The sequence below is a fragment of the Phalaenopsis equestris genome, unplaced genomic scaffold (genome assembly GCF_001263595.1).
Source record: "Phalaenopsis equestris unplaced genomic scaffold, ASM126359v1 Scaffold000143, whole genome shotgun sequence".
In the NCBI taxonomy this organism is placed as follows: domain Eukaryota; kingdom Viridiplantae; phylum Streptophyta; class Magnoliopsida; order Asparagales; family Orchidaceae; genus Phalaenopsis; species Phalaenopsis equestris.
In genome coordinates, this window is record NW_018164585.1 from 78,685 (window position 1) to 101,414 (window position 22,730).

A 22,730-nucleotide genomic window follows, 5' to 3' on the forward strand; every position below is an offset into this window, starting at 1 on the left:
TTTTACAAACAGAGATAATCCTTATCCTTATAACCTTCAATATTATAAATAACCATTACAGATGATTTAGGGTTATTAGGAAGATGACATGGTGGTCAGCTTTGGCAAGGAAAATATTCCTGTTTTAAGGCTGGAGCAAAAATATTGAAATATTTAAAGCAGAAACTGCAATAGCATTTTTGTTGCTTTAGTGAGTGTTGATGCTGATTCACAGCCTAAAACTAAATTGGTGGTTTAATTTGAAAACGTTTTCATAATATTTGAGCATTGATTAAACAAGATGGAAAAGTAGGTGGCTTCTAATACCCCAAACAAAAAGTAATACTCCTACGTAGTATTTCTTAAATCAGATTCATTGAAATTTGCACTAGAAGACATTTATCAACAACAACAACAACCTTTATCCCACTAAGTGGGGTCGACTAAATGAATTCTTTTTCTCCATTTTGTCTTATTAAGTGACATATTTTCATTTAACTCTAATAAATTAAGATCATTTTTTATACATCCAAGTCTTTTTAGGTCTACCTCTACCTTTTTTAGCATAAGTTAAATTTAAAACATCTACGTCCCTAAATGGGTCATTAGATGGTCGACGTTTAATGCGATCAACCCCTCTAAAGCAGCACTTTCTAATCTTGTCTGTCACTGTAGCTACCAATCCCTTTCACTGATATATATAAGTTTTGTATTTTATCTTTAAGTGTAAATCCACTCATACACCTGGGCATTCTTATCTAGGCAACACTTAATTTTGTGCTTCTCTTTTACAGACTAACATTTTGCACCATAAAGCATTACAAGTGATACCAAAATTGACCGAAAGATTCAATAGGAAAGTAAATTTTATTATTCAAAACAATGTGTTACATTCAAGACACAAACAAGAATAGAAAAAAGACACAATACCAATAAATTCCCCGCTAGGGCAGGCGAGATAGTTGTTAAACAAGGGCAAAGTGCTTGGTTAAAGGTGAGAGTGCTTGGAATATGGTAGGAGACAGTGGGGAGTGGGGAGTGGGGAGTGGGGTTGGGGTGAGGGGAGATGGGTGCAGGCAATCCGAGAAGGATTAGAAGAGGGGGGGAGACCAACGTCGTAGAGGTGGGCAGTGTTGTGTGCGGCTCAGTAGGGAGGTGGGAGAGGCCGACAACAAGCAAGGAGGATGCAGTGGGGTTTGTGGCGACAATGCAGGTTAGAAGGCAACAGGCTTGCAGCTAGGAGCAGAAAAACTGAGGAAAGGCTGGCGACTGGATCAGGGAGCAGGAGTGGAAGGTGGCCAGCAACTTGGAGCAAGGAGGGAATCATGAAGGGAGTCAAAGAGATAAATACCACGTCTGAACATGATACAACTGGAGCACAACCTGCCCTTAGATAAAACCTCGGCAGGAAAAGATGCCTACAGGCAGAAAGCTGAAATCAAACTAGAATAAACCCAAAACTCAGCAAACACACATTTATATTATATATATAGGCTAAAAAATAGAAAATGAATGGAAGGAATTTGGGCGGCAATTTCCCCCCAATGAAAGAGGGAGAGGGGCCGGTCTAGTCTCCTGTTGGACTGAGACTTCTTAACATGTTGAACCCATTAGCCGATAGCCGTGGATAACTGTCTAACTGACATATGCTGCCTAAATGATGGTTGTTGTCTGTACTGTTTTGTTGTCTATCCACCTCAAGGCTAAAGTTTGTACATCCCTCAACGACCAGTATAGTTGTAACTGCACAACATTGCTAATAGTGGGCTTCAGGCCCCCAATGTACCGGGCTATAGTGCGTTCTTCTGGCTAACTAGTTCACACTTCATTTGCAGTCAATCAAATTGTGTTGTGAACTCCTCTACTGAAATGTCTCTCTGCTACAGATGGTAGAGCCTCAAAAACATGTCCTAACGGTAATGATGTGACGGTATTTCTTCTGCATTGTTTTTTTTATCTTTTCTCACTTAGTAAACTTATCAGTCTTCTCTTTTTCTGTCTCTGTAAATTTTCCTACCACAAAGAAGCTGATGCGGGCGCTGGGGCCCTTTGATCCTGCAACATTAAAGCCTCGTGAGACTTCTTGCGAGAGCAGGAAACCGCGCGAAGTCGCGAAAGAGGGAGAACCCGCGTGAAAACAGGGGATCACTAAATTTTCCGATCCGTGAAGAGGCAACACGATCCAAAGGGGCTATTTCGTGCGGTTCTTTTCTAGGAAGAGTTTCATAAATTCCTCGTTTTTTCACCTCTTTCCTTTGCGTAGAAGCTTTCTCCGTCCGGGAGAACCGATAAATTGTTGTCGTTCTATGTGTGTGTGAAGTCGGTTCTTACTGTGTTCAGTTTCATATCCCCCGTGTGGAGTCACTTCCCCATTGTGGGTTGTATCTGAGGAGAAGGTGGTACTCTGACTGTATCCCTCCGAGGTGGTGATTGTATCCTCTGTTTTACCTTCTCCTCCCCACTCCTCCGCCGTTGAACTCTCCCACCATCACTCCAAAATCCAACCATTCCCCCTTCATGCAGGTTATTACTGTTGTCCCACATTCCTAACTCCTTTCAAGCTCCTCCCAACACCCCTCACTACCGTTGTCAACCACCTAAAACCCTTCACACTTATTGTCTCTATAGTTTCACACATTTCCTTCGTTACCATCTACCTCTCGTGACTGCCGTCATCCCTCCTAATCATTCCTATCTCCCTGGCCAACCTACATTTACCTCTCGTGACTGCCGTCATCCCTCCTAATCATTCCTATCCCCCTGGCCAACCTACATTACCCAATGGGATACATTAAGGACTGTTTTTTTGTATCGTTTTATATCTTGTGTTGTGATTTACGTTCTTGTTGCAATTTTATTTTAATGTTAATGAAAGTTTATTTTTATGTTCTCACGGTTTCCCCTACTAGTTTTGGTATCATTTGATATCAAAGCTAGTCCAACTTTAGTTCTTATTGTATCAGTTCGCACTGTTCTTTTATGGGAAGAGTTTTATAGATTCCTCGTCTTTTCCACCTCTTTCCTTTGTATAGAAACTTTTTTCGTCCGAGGGAACCTATAAATTGTTGTCGTCCTATGTGTGTGGAAAGTCAGTTCTTATTGTGTTCAGTTTCATATCTCCTGTATGGAGTCACTTTCCCCATTGTGGGTTGTAACTGAGAAGAAAGTGGTACTCTGGTTGTACCTCCTCCGAGGTGGTGATCGTATCCTTCCTTTCACCTTCTCCAAATCTTCTCCTCCACACTCCTCCACCGTTGAACTCTCCCACCGTCACTCCAAAACCAAACCATTCCCCCTTCATGAAAGTTATTATTGTTGTCCCACATTCCTAACTCCTTTCAAGCTCCTCCCAACACCCCTCACTACCGCTGTCAACCACCTAAAACCCTTCACAGTTATTGTCCCTATAGTTCCACACCTTTCCTTTGCTACCATCTACATCCTGTGACTGTCGTCATCCCTCCTAATCATTCCTATCCCCCTAGCCAACCTACATCACCCAATGGGATACATTTAGGACTGTTTTTTTGTATCGTTTTATATCTTATGTTGTTATTTCCGTTCGAGTCATGTTGTAATCCTATTTTAATGTTAATGAAAGTTTATTTTTATGTTCTCACTGTTTCCCTTACTAGAATTGGTATAATTTGATATCAGAGCTAGTCCAACTTTAATTCTATCCTAGAGTTTCTAAGTATCCGCTATAAACCAAAAGCCTCTTTCCTACCGCTAAATATACCTTCAACAACCCAAACCCTAACCCCAATAAAATTCTTCTTTCCTATTCTTTATTCCCTAGCCATGCCACCCCAGAGATGCATGCCCGAGCCTACCCAGGAAGAGTTAAGGAGAGAGCTCTATCGTCTTCAACAGAGACTTGCGGAGATTGAAGAAGTAACACAGGTGGAGACCACCTTCGACCCGAATCTGGAGTGTCAAAGGGGAGAAAGAACTGACAATTTGAATCCCTTCCATGTGGAGACTTTTGGTGATAAAGAAGGCAGACCACGATGTTTCGGGATCTAGTATTAGAGAAGGCCTAGAGAGGAATCTTTGAATCCCTCCCAAAGGGAGAATTACCGAGAGGAGAAACAAGTAGAAGAACCAGAGACAATGGGATCAACGTAATTTACTCGAGTTTGAAGGAGGCATGGATCTGGATGAATTCCTTGAGTGGCTACAAACTGTTGAATGGATCTTCGAATATAAGGAGGTACTAGAGAAAAGGCGGGTCAAGCTAGTCCCCATTAAGCTAAAGGAGAACGCTTCCCTATGGTGGGAAAATGTGTAGAGGCAAAGAGAAGGCACTAAAAAGATCACTAGGTGGGAGAACATGAAGAGGGTAAGGCAAAAAAAGTACCTCCCACCCCACTATCGCCAGGATGTCTCTGAAGCTCCACAACTTGCAGCAGAAAGATCTTTCAGTTGAAGAGTTCATAACCCAATTCGAACATTTACAACTAACATGTAAACAGACAAAACCAGAGATACATACGATGGCTAGATAACTTGGGAGGTCTGAAATCTGCCATTAGCAATGTGGTGCAACTGCAACAGTACTGGACATTGGGAGATGTCCAGAAACTGGCCATGAAAGTGGAAACAAAGTAGGCAGCAGTCATCCTTCCGACCGCAACCATCAGGCAAGCAACTACCTACAGTTATCAAAACAAACAAGGGCAGCTCAGGAGAGACTAGCATGCATGGACATAAGAATGATAGTCTGAATCAGAGCGAGAAGCAGGAGAAAAGCAGCACCTCCAACACTGTACCAACCAGGAAATGTGTCACTATTATGACCACATTACCTTCAGCTGCCCCATGAACAGAGTAGTCTTACTTACTGATCAGGGCGACGTGGAAGAAATTAGAGATGAAGAGAAAGCCGAGGAACAACATGAGGTGTATCGGCTTCCCCCAGATGAGGAAGAGGTGCTTGTGACACTACGGTTCATGCAGACCGAGGACAATAAGGATTTGCAGTAGCTTCACCACAACATATTGTACACCCACTGCACAGTGAAAGGAAAAATATGCAGTCTCATCGTCGACAGCGGAAGTAGCAAGAACGTGATATCGACACAGATGGTAAAGAAATTAAGACTCACAAAGCAGAGACATTCTTTACTATATTCACTTACGTGGCCGAAAGAAAATCGGGTCAGCATCAACCGAAGATGTTTGATAAAATTTTTTATCAGAGGTCGGCTGCAGGGCCAGGTGTGGTGTGATATGATCTCTATGGATGTCTACCACCTTCTGCTGGGAAGATCGTGACAATTTGATCAAAAGACTCAACATGACGAATATAGAAACACATATTCTTTCACCAAAGATGGGAAGCACATCACCCTGCTTGCTTCGACAGAGCTCGAGGTCACGGGATCCCTTTTCAGCAACAGCGGAACCAATTTTAAGGATGACACCAGGTGAGAGGACAGAGACACCTGCCCCCGATACTGAACAGATACAACCGAGGTTATGTGAAGACAATGTCGTACCAGTAGCACCACCGCCATGCGAGAAGGGTCAGATTATTCCCACTACACGCCCATATGAACCAATTGTGGGTTACTTTTGGACTATTCAACAGTATTGATGTGGTTCACAACCTCAAGAGCACAGATCGATATGGACATTTGCTTGCGAAATGGAGAAGATTCGCCAATATCTCAGGCAACAATGCAGTCGATAGTGGGATCCAAGACGGCTGATAACGAAATGGAAGCTTCGACAATGAAGTCGAAACTCCCCCAACCCCAAGAGACTGACGCGAGCACTGTCAGTGCCCTAATATAGGTGCTAAAAACAATGCCCCGATTCGGGGACATTGATCCCGCGAGATCAAAGCCCCGTGAGATTTCACGGGAACGTGAAACCACACAAAGTTGCGAAAGTGGGAGAAACTATGTGAGAGCGGAGTGATCGCGAAATTTCGCGATCCGTGAGGAAGTTGTGCAAATCCAAGGGGCTACTTCGCACCGATTCTTTTCTAGGAAGAGTTTATGGACTCCTCTTGACCTCGTTCCTTTGTGCAAAAGTTTTCTACGTCCAGATGAACCTATAAATAGCTGTCCTAGGTGTGTGGCAAGTTAGTTCTTGATGTGTTCAGTTTCATATCTCCTGTGTGGAGTCTCTTTCCCCTTTATGGGTTGTATCCGAGGAGGTGGGTGCTCCGGTTGTATCCCCTCCGATGTGGTGATTGTATCATCCTGTTTATCTTCTTCAAGCCTTCTCCTCCCCACTCCTCTGTTGTTGAACTCTTTCACCGTCAGCCCAACACCGAACCATTCCCCCTTCCTGCAGGTTATTATTGTTGTCGCGTCTTCCAAACTCCTTTTAAGCTCCTCCCAACACCCCCCAACTACCATTGCCAACCACATACAACCCTTCCCACTAATTGTCCCTATATGTCCGCACATTTCCTTCGCTACCACCCGCCTCCGGTGACTGTCGTCATCCATCCTAATCATTCATATCTTCGTAGCCGACCTTCAACACTTAATGGGATACATTTTGGAGTGTTTGTTTGTGTCGTTTTATGTCTTGTGTTGTTATTTCTGTTCGAGTCATGTTGTAAATCTATTTTAATGTTAATGAAAGTTTATTTTTGTGTTTCCACTGTTTTTCCTACTAGTTTCAACATCATTAGTTCCAGAATCAGAGGCTCTTTCTTATCCTCTGGCATCTTATATTTGAAGATTCGTTCCTCAGTTTGCAGTCGGTCAATAAAATCTTTTAGATCTATACCTCCATAAAACTCAGGTAGATCCATCTTAACGATGAAGTCTCTATGTCCTTCATATGCGGGCTCCTATCTCGACCGCCTTTGATATTGAATTATGCAGGGGCATGGTCGATCTCGTAGTGAATGTCTTTCCTGCGGAACAAATTCAGATCCTTGTTCCTATCTCCCCTTCAACTCTCAAGAGCATGATCGAGGGTAATCTCATCTTGAGTTTCATGATCAATCTTCGCAAGCCTTTGTTGAAGACAACGAACCGCCCTCTATATCTATTCCTAGGTTGTTTCCAGTCTGTATCTCCGTTGTGGCATGATTAAGGTCTGGGTTTGGAAGAGGTTCTTTAGGATTGAAAAGAAAAAAATTTAGTGTTAAGACGGATGTTAGGAAACCCTAGGATAGGACAAGGGTTAGGTTAGGTCTGATACCAAATGATACCGAAGTTAGCTGAAAGATCTGATATAGAAAGTAAATTTTATTACTCAAAACAATGGGTTGCATTCAAAATGCAAACGAGAACAAAAAAAAACACAATAATGATCAATTCCCCGCAAGGAACAGCAGGGCAACCATTAACCAGCAGTGAGAGTTCTTAGAATATGGTAAGAGACGATAAGGTTGGTAGGGAAGAGGGGTGTGGTAGAGGTGTGAGGGGAAAGGAGGTGCAAATGATCCAGAAAGGATTAGTAGAGGGCATTGTCTAGCCTAGAGGAGGGTAGCAGGTTGTGTGCGACTCGGTAGAGAGATGGGAGAGGTTGAAAGCAAATAGAGAGGATGTGATGGGGTTTGCAGTGACACGTAGGCTGGAAGGCAGCGGGACTATGGCTAGGAGCAGGAAAATTGAGGAGAGAAGGCCGACGACTGGGTCAGTTAGTAGGAGGGGAAGGTGGACGGTGGTTTGCAGCAAAGAGGAGGGAATCATGTAGGGAGGAGATAAACACCAGCTCAGAGTAGGATACGATCAGAGCACCACTGTCCTTTACAACCCTAGCAGAGGAAGATGCCTAAAGGTAGAAAACAGAAACCAATTAAGAATAAATCCTAGACCCAACAAATGCCCATTATTATAATAGATATATAAGCGGAAAAATATAGAAGGGTGAATTTTTTCCACCGGACTGAGACTTCTTCCCTTGTTGAACCTATTGGGCTGAACCGTTCAGCCCAGCCAGATCCCCAATCCCCCACCTCAGCAGATCTCGCCACCATTTTATAAAAAATTCTTTCAAGCCTAAGTGGTACTTTTCTATCAAACAATAGGCCTGATGCAATTCTCCATTTCAACCATCCAACAAGAATTCTACTAATAATATCCCCATTTATATCACCATCACTAAAAAAAAGACCCGAGATATCTAAATGTTCACTTCTTTTAATGATTTGATCGCTCATATCTACAACCCGTCACTAGATCTACTACTACTAAAATTATATTCCATGTAATCTCATAGATGGCATTTTATACATGCTAACAAAATTCATTCGATTTGAATACACTTACCCCACGAAATTAGTGAATCATTTATCTCGTTATCTAAACCGTTCATTAAAAGAGTCCATTAAATTATTACTTCTATATGTTTGACAAGCAATCAGATAACATTGAAATTTTATGAAAGTTGGCATCATAATCATTTTTCTAGTACAATTTAGTTTAAATTGCCTTGATTTGCTAATTTGATGTTGTATGACTTTTATCAAAACTAATAGGAAGAAGATACAAAAATTTTAGTAAGCAGGTGCTAAGAACCCACTCACAAGGCATACAAGACTCAAAAGTTAACCAAAAAGTACAAGTATGCCCAATAAAAAAAGCTAGACAAATTCCCCAAAAAGATAAAAATGGTTTGGGCTTCTCGAGAGGAGCCTTCATGTTTGGGACAAAAATCCACCAGAGAGCTTAATCATGATGAGTGGGCTTTCTTCTTTTCCTAGAGAGGGAGTCGAGCACCAAACTGTGATGAAGGCTTCCACTTGAAACTAACAAAGCATCCTCCTATAAATTCACGAGTTCCTTTAGTCTTTTTTTCTTCTTCCTTGTTTTGTAAACTTGTCAATCATCTTCCGAGGGTTGTCCCAACTTATCACCGAGTTGTTCATCAAAGGGATTAGCTTCTACCTGTTGCAAAACTTGAACTTGGCACTCCACCAAGGTATAAGGGCCCTCACCATCAGCAATAATTGTTCTAATAGCATAAGAAGCATTATCTGACACAAAAATGAGAGTATCCTTGTTTTCAGCAACATGGGGGGTTGAGGTAGTGAAGGGTGCTCCTCTGGGGCAAAATCAGTAGCAATATCCTCTCTAGTTGCAATTTCCACCATTTCAGCATGTGGAATAGGTGCTTCTTCAGTAGTTGGGTGAGGCACTTGAGGTTGAGGTCTTAAATTAGGATGGCGCCTGAAACATTTTTCAAGTGTGTGTCCAAACATCTTACAATGGGTGTAATAGTATGGTCTTTGTTCCATGACAATCTGTTGCCAGTACCCATTATGTGCAATGCTAAGCCAAATTTCTTCAATATCAGGTAAAGTGATATCTCTCTCTACAATGATCATGACAACAGAAGGTCTGGTGAGATTAAAAGTGAGTACATCTAATTTCATTGGTCTCCCAAGCATGGACCCAATGGAATAAAGGACCTAATGGTTGAAAAGATGCAATTTAAGCTCAGCTAACTTCAACCATATTGGTACTGTAGGTGGTTCTTGGTTATGATCAAATTCAGGAGACCAATTGAGCAACTTCATAGTTTTTCCTTCAATGATGAGGAATTTCATGAAAAAAAATCCTAGCAAAGTCTTCGTCTGCATTCAAATGTATCATCACATGTCTCCCATCAAAGAGATCCACCTTTCATTGTCCTACAACTTTGAGATCCTAAAAACTTTGCAAATAACCTCCATTTTGAGATGCCCCAACTGAAATTTTCCAATGAGTGTGAATTTGAATTTTTCAACTAGAGTAGAGACTTAGTGGTCTGAAAAAATAAGAGCGGTCTACCACCCTTCCTACAAGCCCTCTTAACAAACAAACAGTCGGCTTTCCCTTCAAGAAAATCATGATAGATCTGAGGAAAAACGAAACATCACATGCTCGACAACCTTCTTAGAATCTAGACCCTTACCAAGTGCCTCAACAAAAGATTCTTTGCCTAGGTAGTGATTCGAGCGAGGAACAGTGGTCATTGAAGCAGAAGACAAAAAAAAGGAAAAAGGATGCCGCAGAGGGAAGCGTTGTCAAACAGAGAAGTTGTTGTGCGAAGAAGAGAAGGAGCAAACTGCGGGTGCAATCTAAGTCGAAGCCGATGAAATATTGCACATGGCTTTTGCGATGACGAAAGTCTTTCACCTGGTCGGACGAGTCCGGATCGAAGGATAGGAAGAAGGCAAGGCTCTGTGATGCCAAAGCTTCGTGTGTGAGCTAGGGTGACGACGAACTAGCTACGACACTCCCCCTTCCCTTGTTCGAACGGGACGAGGCTTCGTGAGAGAGCTGGGTGGCGAAGAAACTGCTGCAACGCTCCCCTTCCCTTCTTCTTTGAGTACGATGAGGCAACGAACATGCTTCATTCTCGTTTCGGCGTAAAGATATCGAGTGCTACTCGAGTCGCCATAGAATCACCACTAGAGCAAGCTCTAGCAGGGCAAAGCCCATCGTATTATATATATATATATATAAAGCTCAAGGGCAATTATATTAAGGAGAAAGAGGTACAGATGAGTTGTATGAGTGGACCTAAATAGGCACCCAACCCATACGGTACAACACACAAAAAAATAAAAGAAGAAAATTAAAAACCCAAAAGTAGATGGTACATAAAGATCAACCAGGTCGACCCACTTTAGTTCTGCCTCTGCCTCTAGTTCTCGGAAAGGAACCAGCTAACAGATTGGTGAGTAGCGTGTCATTGTCCGAAGTAACCAGAGTATCATCCATTAGATTCCTTAGCTCAAGTAGATCACCATTCTTCTTCTTCCTCCTGGAAGTGTAGACCCGTCATTCCTCATCCGAAGATTGTTGCTCATTCGGATGAGGTGGTAGTGCTGCAGTTGAAAGATTGCCAACAGTTGTGCCAACAAGTGTATGTGAGGTAAGAATTGTCGCCTCTACCCCTAATACTTCCTGAAAATGGGGAGCTGCAAGGTTCTCCTGATTATCAGTCCGTGTAGGTAGGGGTCCTTCATTATTATTTTCAGTAGGGTTTGAAAGCGTAGGTTGTTAAGTATGGAGAGAGAGAGAGAGAGAGAGAGAGAGAGAGAGCAATCATATGTTAACACATATTTGTGTTCTATAATTGATATTTCATGTCTCATCCTAAAAAATTCGTTAACAGTGTGATCATATCTGTTGCTAAGAAAAGGAGGAATAGGAAAAATTAAATATATTAGCATAGGAGCATCGATTAGACAAGTCAAAAGCACAACAAATAACAAAAACACCACTTTACCTAATGCTTTAAAAAGAAGTAAACAGAATTATGCATAATAAATATAACAAAAAAACTTAAATGTTCCTTTAACTAGAAGCATAAAAAAAAGTTTAGATAAAAAACTACACACTTTGAGACATGAAGAGTGAGAAATAAATAACTAAGATATAACCATGTGCGGCAAAATACGATGTTAAAAAGTGCAAAGAACTACGAAGAAGTGAGAAAAGGCTATGCTAAGACAAGCAAAAGGGTGTAGTGCTTCTTGAAGAAGGGTTAAAAAACTACAGTTTGATGACATTGGAATGTATGGCAGCAGGAAGAAAATGCTTCAATAAAGCTGATACCAAATGAAGTCGAAAAAAATAAAAAGAAAAATAGGGTAGATCAAAATAAGATGGATAGATGTACCAAAAAAAGACAAATAAAAGGTTTAACACATTATGTAAGTCTCGATAATTCTTAGACGAAGCATTCACTAAAAAGTAGCTCAAATTGTGATAAGGTAATGATGATAATGCATTAAAGAAAAGAAGACCCCATTGTGCTTCACACTTTGAGCAACTAAAGAGTAAATAAACAGTAGTCATGACCATAATTGTAGCCATTAGACTGGTATTCCTAGTAGTGATGTAGGTTCAACAGTCATAATTATAACCATGGGTGATCTAGGTCATCCTTGTCAGCACCATTGCCCAAAACAAGTCCAAACTCGGCAAGATTAGTTATCAAATTTATTATTTGTCTTGTGATAAAAGAGGATATACTGGACATTTAGATAAATACCTTCTCTCTTTTTCTTTTTTTTATAAACATGCTTTTCTTTCATTCATCATCAAAGAGCTTCATACAAGGGGAAAAGGCATATATGGCTGCTGTTAGGGCAATTCACACAAATGAGGAAAAGATATTCATCAAAATGCCTCATCTATCCCAAAACAAGTCCAAACTCAGCAAAATTAGTTATCAAATTTATTATTTGTCTTGTGATAAAAGAGGATATACTGGACATTTAGATAAATACCTTCACCCTTTTTCTTTTTTTTATAAACATGCTTTTCTTTCATTCATCATCAAAGAGCTCCATACAAGGGGAAAAGGCATATAAGGCTGCTGTTAGGGCAATTCACACAAATGAGGAAAATATATTCATCAAAATGCCTCATCTATCCAATCTCATGATGAAAAGAAAAAACACATAGACGCAGATGAGGGCCACTTAGACAAATGAGGCAAAGACATTTGTCTAAATGCCTAATGTATCCTCTTCATGATAAAACACATAGACATTACATGTAATAGCTAATCCTGTTGTGTTTGGAGTCGATTTATGTAATGAAGTTAATGAATTGACAAACTAATTTGGCAATCACCAAGTGGATGCATGCATGTGGCCAGAATTCAAGGGCCAACTGCAATGTATATGCAATTAGCATACTCATTTTTAATAAGCCAAGATCGCATACAATTCCAAGCTTTAACGAAAACAATATGGAGATGCTAATCAAATGACAAAGCAGAACTGATAATTCACAGTTTAAGAATGTCATTGGCACAAATAGTAAAATGCTACAACAAGAAACTGAAAGAAGATAGCATACTTGGCATGTGGTTCACTTGCATAACGCATCATTGCAGGAATTAACTTCCTTGGATTAAGTTTGTCTGTAGTCATCCACGATTCAACGGTCTCATATGCATCAAGCATGATCAGATCAGGAGCAAATTTGTACTACAACAACAAAAAAAAAATGATCATTCAAACAATTAATGAGACTATCAGTATAATATATGATTCTCGCACACAACCCTGCTAATCTATGTATTATTTATGAATATAAAGCAAATACATAATTCACATATGAGTATGTATAGAACGTGTATACTTCTAATGTATGTTCCAAAAAGTGGACAAGATTAAAGCATCAATAGAGCAATCTGTAAGATGAACAAAAATACAATGAAAATTGGCGTATGAGGTTAATACCTGAAGATCAACAAGAACATTAGGTCTCTGGAGAACCTCAAGTGCTTTCTTTATTTCCCCTTGCTAAACCCATTCAGTAAAAGAGATATCAGTTAAATATAGAAAACTCTATGGGAAAGGTCAAGTAAGCGAGTCAAATAATTACTTATTATTTCTGCAGTCAAAAGGCTGTATATTGCATGACGAAAGTTTACTTGCTATTAGAGTAGCAGAGATTTAATGAACAAGCTAAGAATTAAAAAAGCAGGTCCTGAGACAAACGAGAGCATATCCCAGGTCAACGACTAGGCTTGGAATTCAAACACAAGAAACACCTACTTTGACAGCAATATCATGTATGTTTCGTGGATTTGATCCCACAATATACAAGGAAAGGGAAATGGTCAGTTTCTAATAAATATCACAATATTAAAAAAAACCAGCTTAAATAAACAGTAAAAGCACTCAAGTAAAAAAGTAGCTGCCAAAATACTTTAAGCATTACAAACTGATGCTCATCTTTAAACAATTAAGAAAACAAAGCATGATAAGATTTAAACCTGAAAACGTAATATATACATTAATACAAATGTGCTAATATTTCCAATAGTAGTAAGAACGACAGTAAAATGTGTTCTTGGGTGATGCAGGGCTGAGGAGGCCAGCTAGCTGAACCAGCAAAACCAGCCCAAAGATTGCAGGTCAAGTTCCCTGCTAGATCGAGCAGCATTTAGAAAGGGTGGCTCAGCCGCCAGCTCCTTCCCCTTTTCCTATTTTGTTTTTTGCCCATTTAGAGTCCTTTTGTTTGCTGCTTGAGAGAATTAGGGTTAAGTTTTGTTTGATTGTTGTTTCAGATTCTCCTTACAGTCTCCTTCTCCCTTGCTAGGGCGGTATTCGACGACGGGTGGTGCTTCGACTGTATTTTGCTCCTAGGTGGTTCTGTATCCTCTCCTATTCTCCTTCCTATCCCTTCTACTTCCCCCTCACATAGCCGCCGGCCACCCCTACCCCTACCCTTCACATTGGCCCGAAGGCCCATTTCGTCGCAACAAAGCTTGCTGTCCAACCCATCCAGCCGCCAACCAGCATATGTCAGCTCTTTACCAGCAGTAGTTCTTTCTGTCCACCGATCAGCACCCTGCTTTCAGCCGCCCCCTTACCAGCAGCCTTCTTTTCCATTCCACTCCAGTCCTCAAACCGCCCACTAAATCCTCTTCCCAACCTACCGTACAGCCACCAACGCTTCCCCTTGCTGCTTTGCCGACGCCATCACCGCCTACGAATCTTCTCATCTGGCCCTAGCCAGAGCTTGTTCTTGTTGTGTCGTATTTCCATTTTAAGTTGTGTTGTAATCCATATCCATTTGTTTCAGATAGTTTGTTCATCGTTTCCCCTTTTTTGAACTAGTTCCGATCTCATTGGGATTGTGTTTTATTATATTAGTAAATAAACAAATAAATTTCAAGGGTCATCTAAATAAATGTAATTTAGTTGCTTTCCAGCCAGTATATGGTGGCTTGGATGGAACGTAAAAAGGATTTGGAATACTAACAGAATCAAAACCTTGGGCAATTTTATGGTACCAGAAGTTTCAGTTCAACTTTTGGCTTTCCTTTTCAGAAGATATTATTCATCATTACCATCCAAGGTATTTGCAGTTGGCCAGCGTCAAAAAATTGACAAAAAAATGAGCTTAAATTTTAAATCCAGCTCGGCTCATCAAATTTATATATTTTTATAAAATGAAAAAACAAGAATTAAGAAAATAAATTTTTCATAGAGTTGAGGATGTGCACCTGCTATTTTTATGTAATGAACTATGCAAAAGTATACATATCAATGAGTTGTGCTATTGTGTACTTTTGTAATAAATGTAATGCAAAAACCATAAATTTGGAGCTAGAAAAAGCCTCTAAAACTGAACGCAAGCTTCAGCTTGGTGGCTTGGATGGAACGTAAATGTGATTTGAAATGCTAACAGAATCAAAACTCAGGCAATTTTTATGGTACCGGAAGTTTCAGTTCAACTTTTGGCTTCCTTTCAAGAAGATATTATTCATCATCACCATCCAAACTACTTGCAGTTGGTCAGCGCCAAAAATTTATAAGAAAATGCGCTTAAATTCTAAAACTGAACGCAAGCTTCAGCATGGTACCAAGGAGTTGTTCAAGTGACATTATTCTTATGCTTCCAACAGACAGCAAAGGTATAAATCACCTTGGAAAAAACAGATAAGCCTAGTGACAGGTAATTTGATGGGACGGCAAAATGCAGCAGCATGATAGCTTAGTGATCCACTAACATGCAAGCCATACATCTATTTAGGGAAGGAAACAACTAATCAATGAAATTAGAGAAAACTGGCACAGTTATTCTTGAAACAGACCAAAAATTGAGAATCCCAACCAAAATAAACATGAACGATTTAAAGGTTAATCAATGAACTTCAGAAACTGAAACAACTTCTTTTCACAATTGAGCTTTTATTTTATTTCCAAATGTTCAACTGAATTTTAACAACAAAACACAACCAAAAAAAATAAAATAAAATGATTCAGGCATATCAAAATTCCATTGTGAACGAGCTGTATTTTTGTTTCAATGGCAGAATCGATCATTTTCAGCAGAACTTTTATACCTTGGTTCTTTTACTAAGAATAAACTATTTTAAGAAGTAAATAATAAGCTTCTAGTTGTGAGTAATATATTTCTTATCAAACTATTTCGGAATGCTATGATGCAAGAAAACTAAAATAAACATGAATTTAAGAAAAAAAACAATGTAATAGGATGCAAGAAAGCTAACTAGATGAGTAATACAACTTCCAGTATGATAACATATACTAAAAAAAAACAAAAAAATGTTTTCAAGAATTTCAAATTACAAATTTAACAATGAAATGAATCTATAGGAGCCATTTATCTTATTAATTTACTATTTGTTTTTTATTTTATTTTATTTTTGGACATATGATCAGAGCTCTATATGAAACAAACAGAAGGAAACTTATACCTGAATGTAATGATGAATTACAATTTCATAATGTTCCTTTAGAGCAGCAAAGAAGACTAGCTCATCAACTCTGCCATAACTGCAGCAGATTTTTGCTTAGTTAATCCGTTTAGCTCCTAATTAAAAGCATTTCAGAAGAATAAAAAAATCATACAGAATGAAATTCATAATTTTAGCAATGTCGGAATAAATGAAGAAATGGTTTTGATGAAAAGGCATGAGGACAAGAAAGGACCCATGATTTTTAGACCCTTGCAGGCGTTCAACTAATTAAAAGTTAGGTCATCCGTCATGAGTACTAAGAAGATAAAGGAGAAAGAAATGGTAAAATCAGCATAACGAGTGTACCACATTAATTCTTTGTAGCCGATGGATGTCTTCCATAAGAAAAAAGTTAACAAGGAGGCAGAATAAAAAAAATATTCATAAGAAAATAATACTACAGGTAAACAAACAATGCAAGATTATTTCATACCCATCAAAATTCCATAATGAAATCCATAGATTAATTCTTGAAGACCTTTCAAAATTGATTTTCATATCAAGGGTTGCTAGACAGTGGGGATCAATCAAGAAAGGACAATAAAGGAGAGTGAAAAGATGATGGTGATTGAGAAATTAGAGCACTCGGTGACTTGACAAACAAAAACCAGCGGTGTATGACTTTGAACATCCAGAAGTAATCAACACCTAAATCCGATCAAGTTTATAGGCACGCCACCTAAAAAAACAAATGATATAGCAATCCGGCAAGAAGGAGCCCGAGAAAATGGCCTTTATAGTATAAATCAAAACCTAAAAATGTTCAAAGAAAATTTTAGCAATATATTTAAATGTATGACACCAAATATCATAATAATAACCTAAATAAAGAAACAAATAATCATATAATAGACCGAACGAGTTGAGTCTCATGACTCGGACAAGAGCAAGGAATTAACCAACACAGAAGCAGACAGTCGGACTGTGGAAAGAAATTTTCTGTTATTTTATTTCTATCACTAACAGTTTAATATTCAATTATACAAGAAAGAGCCGCCAAAGAAACAAATTTAATTAATAAGTTGAAGTTTTTAACTTTCTGGTTGTTGTTCTCGTCTCCTGTACACATTCGCTCCCCTTATATACATCTTATTCAAAAGCTAAAAACCTAAAAAAAATATTAAAACCAACATAATGAGTTATCTAAAGATAACCCTGAAGTGATCACACTTATAAACAATAATAACCCAAAAAAGAGAAAATAATATGTATGTTGATCATCTATATTTTTATGAGAAATCTTATAATATGCTAATGTATGTATCAATAAACTTTACTCAATGAAAATACTCTATATTTTTACATAAATTAACTTTACATTTATTTTTACTTTAAACTCTTAACATATACATTTATCTGTGTAAGGAGCACTATCAAAACATTACCTAACACACCCCTTGTAATGCCGTGTTATTTGATTACCGAGGGAGAAATCGAAAGTGTAGAACAATGTGGTGGAAGAAGTGATGAGTCAGATAGTTGTAGAGGGGGAGAAAAAACAAGGGGATAGAAACCGAAAAGAAAGGGAGAGGAAATGAGGGGATCGAAAACCAACGAACATGTTCACCCTATAAATTGAACTGAGAGGCGGGATCTCTTATTCATGTTGTCAGAGAGCACAGAAGGAGGATCGTAGCTTTGCGTCGCTTTATCGAGCCGAGTCTAAGAGAAAGACGAAGGAGGAGCTTCCTTGCATGCATAAGAATATCCACCGTGCCCTAGCCGAGCGTCAAAGAAGAGAAATGGAGGGTGAAGGAGAAAAACGAGTTTTTCCTGTGGGAGGAAAAAGGACGGGCAGCTCCCGTGCGATCAAAGGAGGAAGGAGACCAACCGCTAGGTTTAGGGCTGATTGAGGTAATGTTTATTGGTTTAAGAATAATATATATATATATATATATATATATAAAACTATATATATATATATATATATGTAATGGCGTCGTCTTCCTCGATATTGCTCTGCTAAGGTTTCTCCATTATGGCGAATCTGGTTTCTGCTCCACTGCTCGTGCTCGATCTCCTTTCGTTTTCGTATGTTTCGCGCATCATCATCCTTGCGACTCGTCTTCTGCGACGTCTTTTGCAGAAGTGCGTCTGTGAGGCAGGCTGAAGGGCTCGCGATGTAGGCTCGTCTTCGGCGGTGTCGTGCGTGTCTTTGCGGGATCGTCTCGCTGAAGTGTCTGCGAGTCCTCCACAGCGTCGTCTGTTCTGCGGCGTCCTCTGTGTGAATTTTTCCGCATATACGGGCTGAAGGATCGATGCTTATTTTGATGGTGCTTCATTCTTCTTCGGTTGATCCTGACAAAGCCTCATTCGCCCACGTGGTGAATAATTATCTTGTGGAGTCTATTGTTATCTTCCCCTCAAGCTACAACGAATGTCGTGATGGTACAAGTGTCCGCCCCTTTATTAAGAAGATAAGTAGGAAAAGTGGAAAAGCATCACTCTTTTTCTCTTACTCATAAATTTCAACCCTAACTGAGAAATTAAGTTCGCTCTCATTGAGAAATTTCAGTGGAAGCACCCACCTATGAAAGTTATCAGAAAAAGTTTTGACGATCTCAAAATTGTATGCAAGTAGAAAGCAGGACTCTTTAATGAGAGACATGTGTTAATTCAGTTAACCCTGGCCAAGTACTACGCTCGGATTTTCTCTAAAAGATATCTTAACATTGCAGGTAAGTCGATGAAGTTACTCAAGTGGTCTCATGATTTTGACTCAAATCATGAGTCTCCTACTGTTCCGATATGGATTAGTTTACTTGGTATCAAGTTACATTTCTTTAATCATCAGGTTCTCTATTCTATTGGGAACATATTTGGGGATCCTATGAAGCTAGATCTGCCCACCTTTAACCTAACCAGACCTTCTGTAGCCATAATATTTGAGGAAAGTGATGTTACCTTACCTGATATTACTGAAGTCTGCTGGGTACAACTCACAATGGATATTGACAACAAATTGTCATGGAACAAAAACATTTTAAACATGACCCTTTTTATTGTACCCACTGTAAAATGTTTGGGCATATCCTTGATAAATGTCACAGGCTCCATTCAAATTTGAAAATCAAAGCTCAAGTAAACAAGGAGTTAACCCCATTGCCATGGACACATCTACCCCATTGCCATGGACACATCTGCTCAACCTGTGGAGAAAGTTCCCACAAGATAGGATTTGGTGTCTGATTTGTCTGTGGATGTACCCACTGTAAAATGTTTGGGCATATCCTTGATAAATGTCACAGGCTCCATTCAAATTTGAAAATCAAAGCTCAAGTAAACAAGGAGGAGTTAACCCCATTGCCATGGACACATCTACCCCATTGCCATGGACACATCTGCTCAACCTGTGGAGAAAGTTCCCCCCTTGCCAATAGTGCTTTTGTTTTTGTGACTGATGTGATGTCGGATAGCCCAGTTGGGCAACCTACACCTTCAAACCTTATTGATAACATTATTGAAGGATCCTTAGATAAAAAGGATATTGCTCAGACTGGTAATCAGAAGATCCTTGCAGCTCCTCTTCTTCAGAAAATATCTGGTGTAGAGGCGGCAACTCATACTTCACATACAGTAGAACCTATTGTGGAACCTATTAATATTACAACGGTTGGTAATCTCTCTACTACGGTTTTACCACCTCATCTGAGCGATTAATCTTCGGATGGGAATGACAAGTTTACAATCTAAGAGGAAGAAGAAGAATGAATACCTACTTGAGCTCAGCATCTAATGGATGATACTTTGGTCACTTCGGGTAATGATACACACCTCACCAATTTATTAGTTGGCTCTCTTTGGAGAACCAGAGGCAGAGACAAGACTAAATTAGGGTATCCCTAATTATATGTATCTTTTCTATTTTCGGAAACTTCGGTGCGTTGTATCGTATGAGTTATGTGCCTTTTTTGTATCCACTCATACAACATGTTGTATCTTTTCCTTTTAATATATTACCAATAATTAAAAAAAAGAATTAATTATGTGGGATTACATAAAGTAAAATATGAAAATTTTATACATAATATTTAAAAGTTAATGTATAATTGAAATAATAGTTCATATATTATGTTTATGTCAAGCTTTCAATTTCAGAAGAGTCGAAGTTTAGCCGAAGAACAAATTAATCGGCATCGAAATAAATATTTATAATTTTAATATATAGCAATAATTTATTTTTTCTCATTGCAGTTAATGATACTTGCACAAGTTTTAACACTGTCATTGTCGGTTCCAAACCCGGATGTGAAAAGTGGAGCGTTGCGTTATGTAGTCGACAACTAGCGTAAAACTTGTCGAAAAAAATCATGACATGAATCCTTATGATCTTTGTGTAAGTGAAAGGGTGTCCCCTGGAAACGATGTCTTGTATAGCCTGAATACAGTGAAAAATGTGCAAGGGTCTCTACACCGACGCCCGGGTGTAGTGTCAAATAAGTAAAAGTTCCCACATTACGCACGGATGCGGATAAAGAAGTTAGTTCATAAAACTAATGAAATTAATATTATGATAGGATCTTGGAATATAGGTACTCTTAATAGTAAATTAACGAAATTAGTTAATATTATGATTCACAGAAAGATTAATATCTGTGTTCAAGAAACTAAAAGGGTTGAAGAAAAGGCTAAGGAGAATGATAACTTAGCTTTTAAACTTTGGTATTCAGATAAGAGTCGCATTAGAAACGGGGTAGGTGTAATTATAGATAAGAGTTTGAAATATAATATTGTAAAAATTAATAGGGTTGGAGATAGAATTATAGCTCTTAAATTATTGTTGATACTAAAATTTTTAATATTATAAGCGTTTATGCTCCTCAAGTAAGTTTAGATATAAGGTTTAAAGATAAATTCTAGAATGACTTAGAAGACTTAATACAAATGATACCTCTTGAAGAAAGAATTTTTATTGAAGGAGATATAAACGGACATGTTAGTAGAGTGGTAGAAGATTTTAGAAATATTCATGGTGGCTACCGTTTTGGAGTGACTAATGAAGAAGATAGAGCTATTTTAGATTTTTCTTTAACGTACGATTTTGTTATTACTAATGTTTTATTCAAGAAAAGAGATGAGCATCATATTACTTAAAAGTATGGGTCTAATAAAACACATATTGATCATTTTCTTATGAGAACAAAGATCGTCGAGATTTTAAAGATTGTAAGGTCATTCCAAGTGAGGATTTAAGTACCCAACATCATTTATTAGTTCTAGATTTTAAGAAGAAGAGTTATAAAATAAAAAATATTAGGATTCATCATCGTAGAATTAGATGGGGGAATCTTGGGTATGTTGTATCGTATGAGTTGGGTGTCTTTTTTTGTACCCACTCAAACAACATGTTGTATCTTTTCCTTTTAATATAAATTCATTATAAATGAGTGACTAAATTGAGATCTATTTTGTTGAGGGACCATTTTTCAATCAATTTTGTATAGACGATGAACTAAATTGGAGAACTGCAATACAGTGGAAACTCAATTTACAACATGAATCGTCAGAGGACTATTTTGGAATTTCAAAAGTTCAAAATTATAATAAAAAAGATAAATTACTTGGGCCTCCACAAAAGATTGCAAAAATTACACTTAACACTGCTATTTAATTAAAAACTACTCTATCCTATCCCATAACATTAATATAATTTACCTAAATGGTTGATGTCCATTAGAGAAATTTTCATAACATTGCTTGTTGTGCAATATTTTGACAAGTTTTCCATTTCACCCTTTATCGAAGCATTCAACCATTGAGGAGCTTGGCACTTATTTATGAAGAGAGTAAGCTCTAAATAAACAATTCATGAGGCAATGCTTCATCCTTTCCTTATCAACCATGCCTATTTATAATTTTTGGCTTCATCCTCCATAACATCAATATCAGGCAGGATATATACTCTCTGTTGTGGCTTCTAACTGTTATGCAGTAGAATTCTTTCTGCTTAATTGTGTTAGTTTCATGCAGGATTTGTGGACTCAGACCAACTCCAAGGCCAATTGGTTTATGTCTGTGTGTAGGAAATTAAAGGGAATGCTATAAGTATATTTATAGCTCTTAGACCTATACATGGAAGGTTAAGTCATCTTGACTAAAATTCTAGTTAGAAGTGTTACTCCTATAGCTTCCAGGAGTTAAATCCTTGAGCAAGTGAGAGGCATTAGGATTTTCTGGATAAGGCATCTGTATAACCGTGAGGCTTGGTCGTTCTGATTTTGATGGCTTCTTTCCTTCAACTTCATTTTTTTTCTCTATATCTTATTATTAGTCTGCAGTTCTGATTGGATTTTTATTAAGTTTGATATAAACTGCGAGGGCAAAGTTTTAAATAGTTGCATGATTTTTGTGGCATCAAATTTCTAAGCACTATTTCTAGTAGAAACTACTAAAATGTTAGAGGCTGTTTGGGATCTTTTTTAAATATATATATATATATATAATTTAAAAAAAAAACAACTAATTATGTGGGATTACATAAAGTAAAATATGAAAATTTTATACATAATATTAAAAAGTTAATGTATAATTGAAATAATAGTTCATATACTATG

The 22,730-nt window shown here is 38.4% G+C and overlaps 1 protein-coding gene across 1 annotated transcript in view; it reads right to left on the reverse strand.

The window, feature by feature from the left end:
• Positions 1 to 22,730, reverse strand: part of LOC110021764 (vacuolar protein sorting-associated protein 18 homolog) — a 98,217-nt gene that overhangs the window by 12,226 nt on the left and 63,261 nt on the right. The window contains exons 14-16 of the mRNA XM_020720386.1: positions 16,135 to 16,213; positions 13,142 to 13,204; positions 12,756 to 12,886 (exon numbers count right to left, since the gene is read on the reverse strand). Of these exons, the coding sequence (XP_020576045.1) occupies positions 12,756 to 12,886; positions 13,142 to 13,204; positions 16,135 to 16,213 (273 nt within the window). The remainder of the gene's footprint in view (positions 1 to 12,755; positions 12,887 to 13,141; positions 13,205 to 16,134; positions 16,214 to 22,730) is intronic.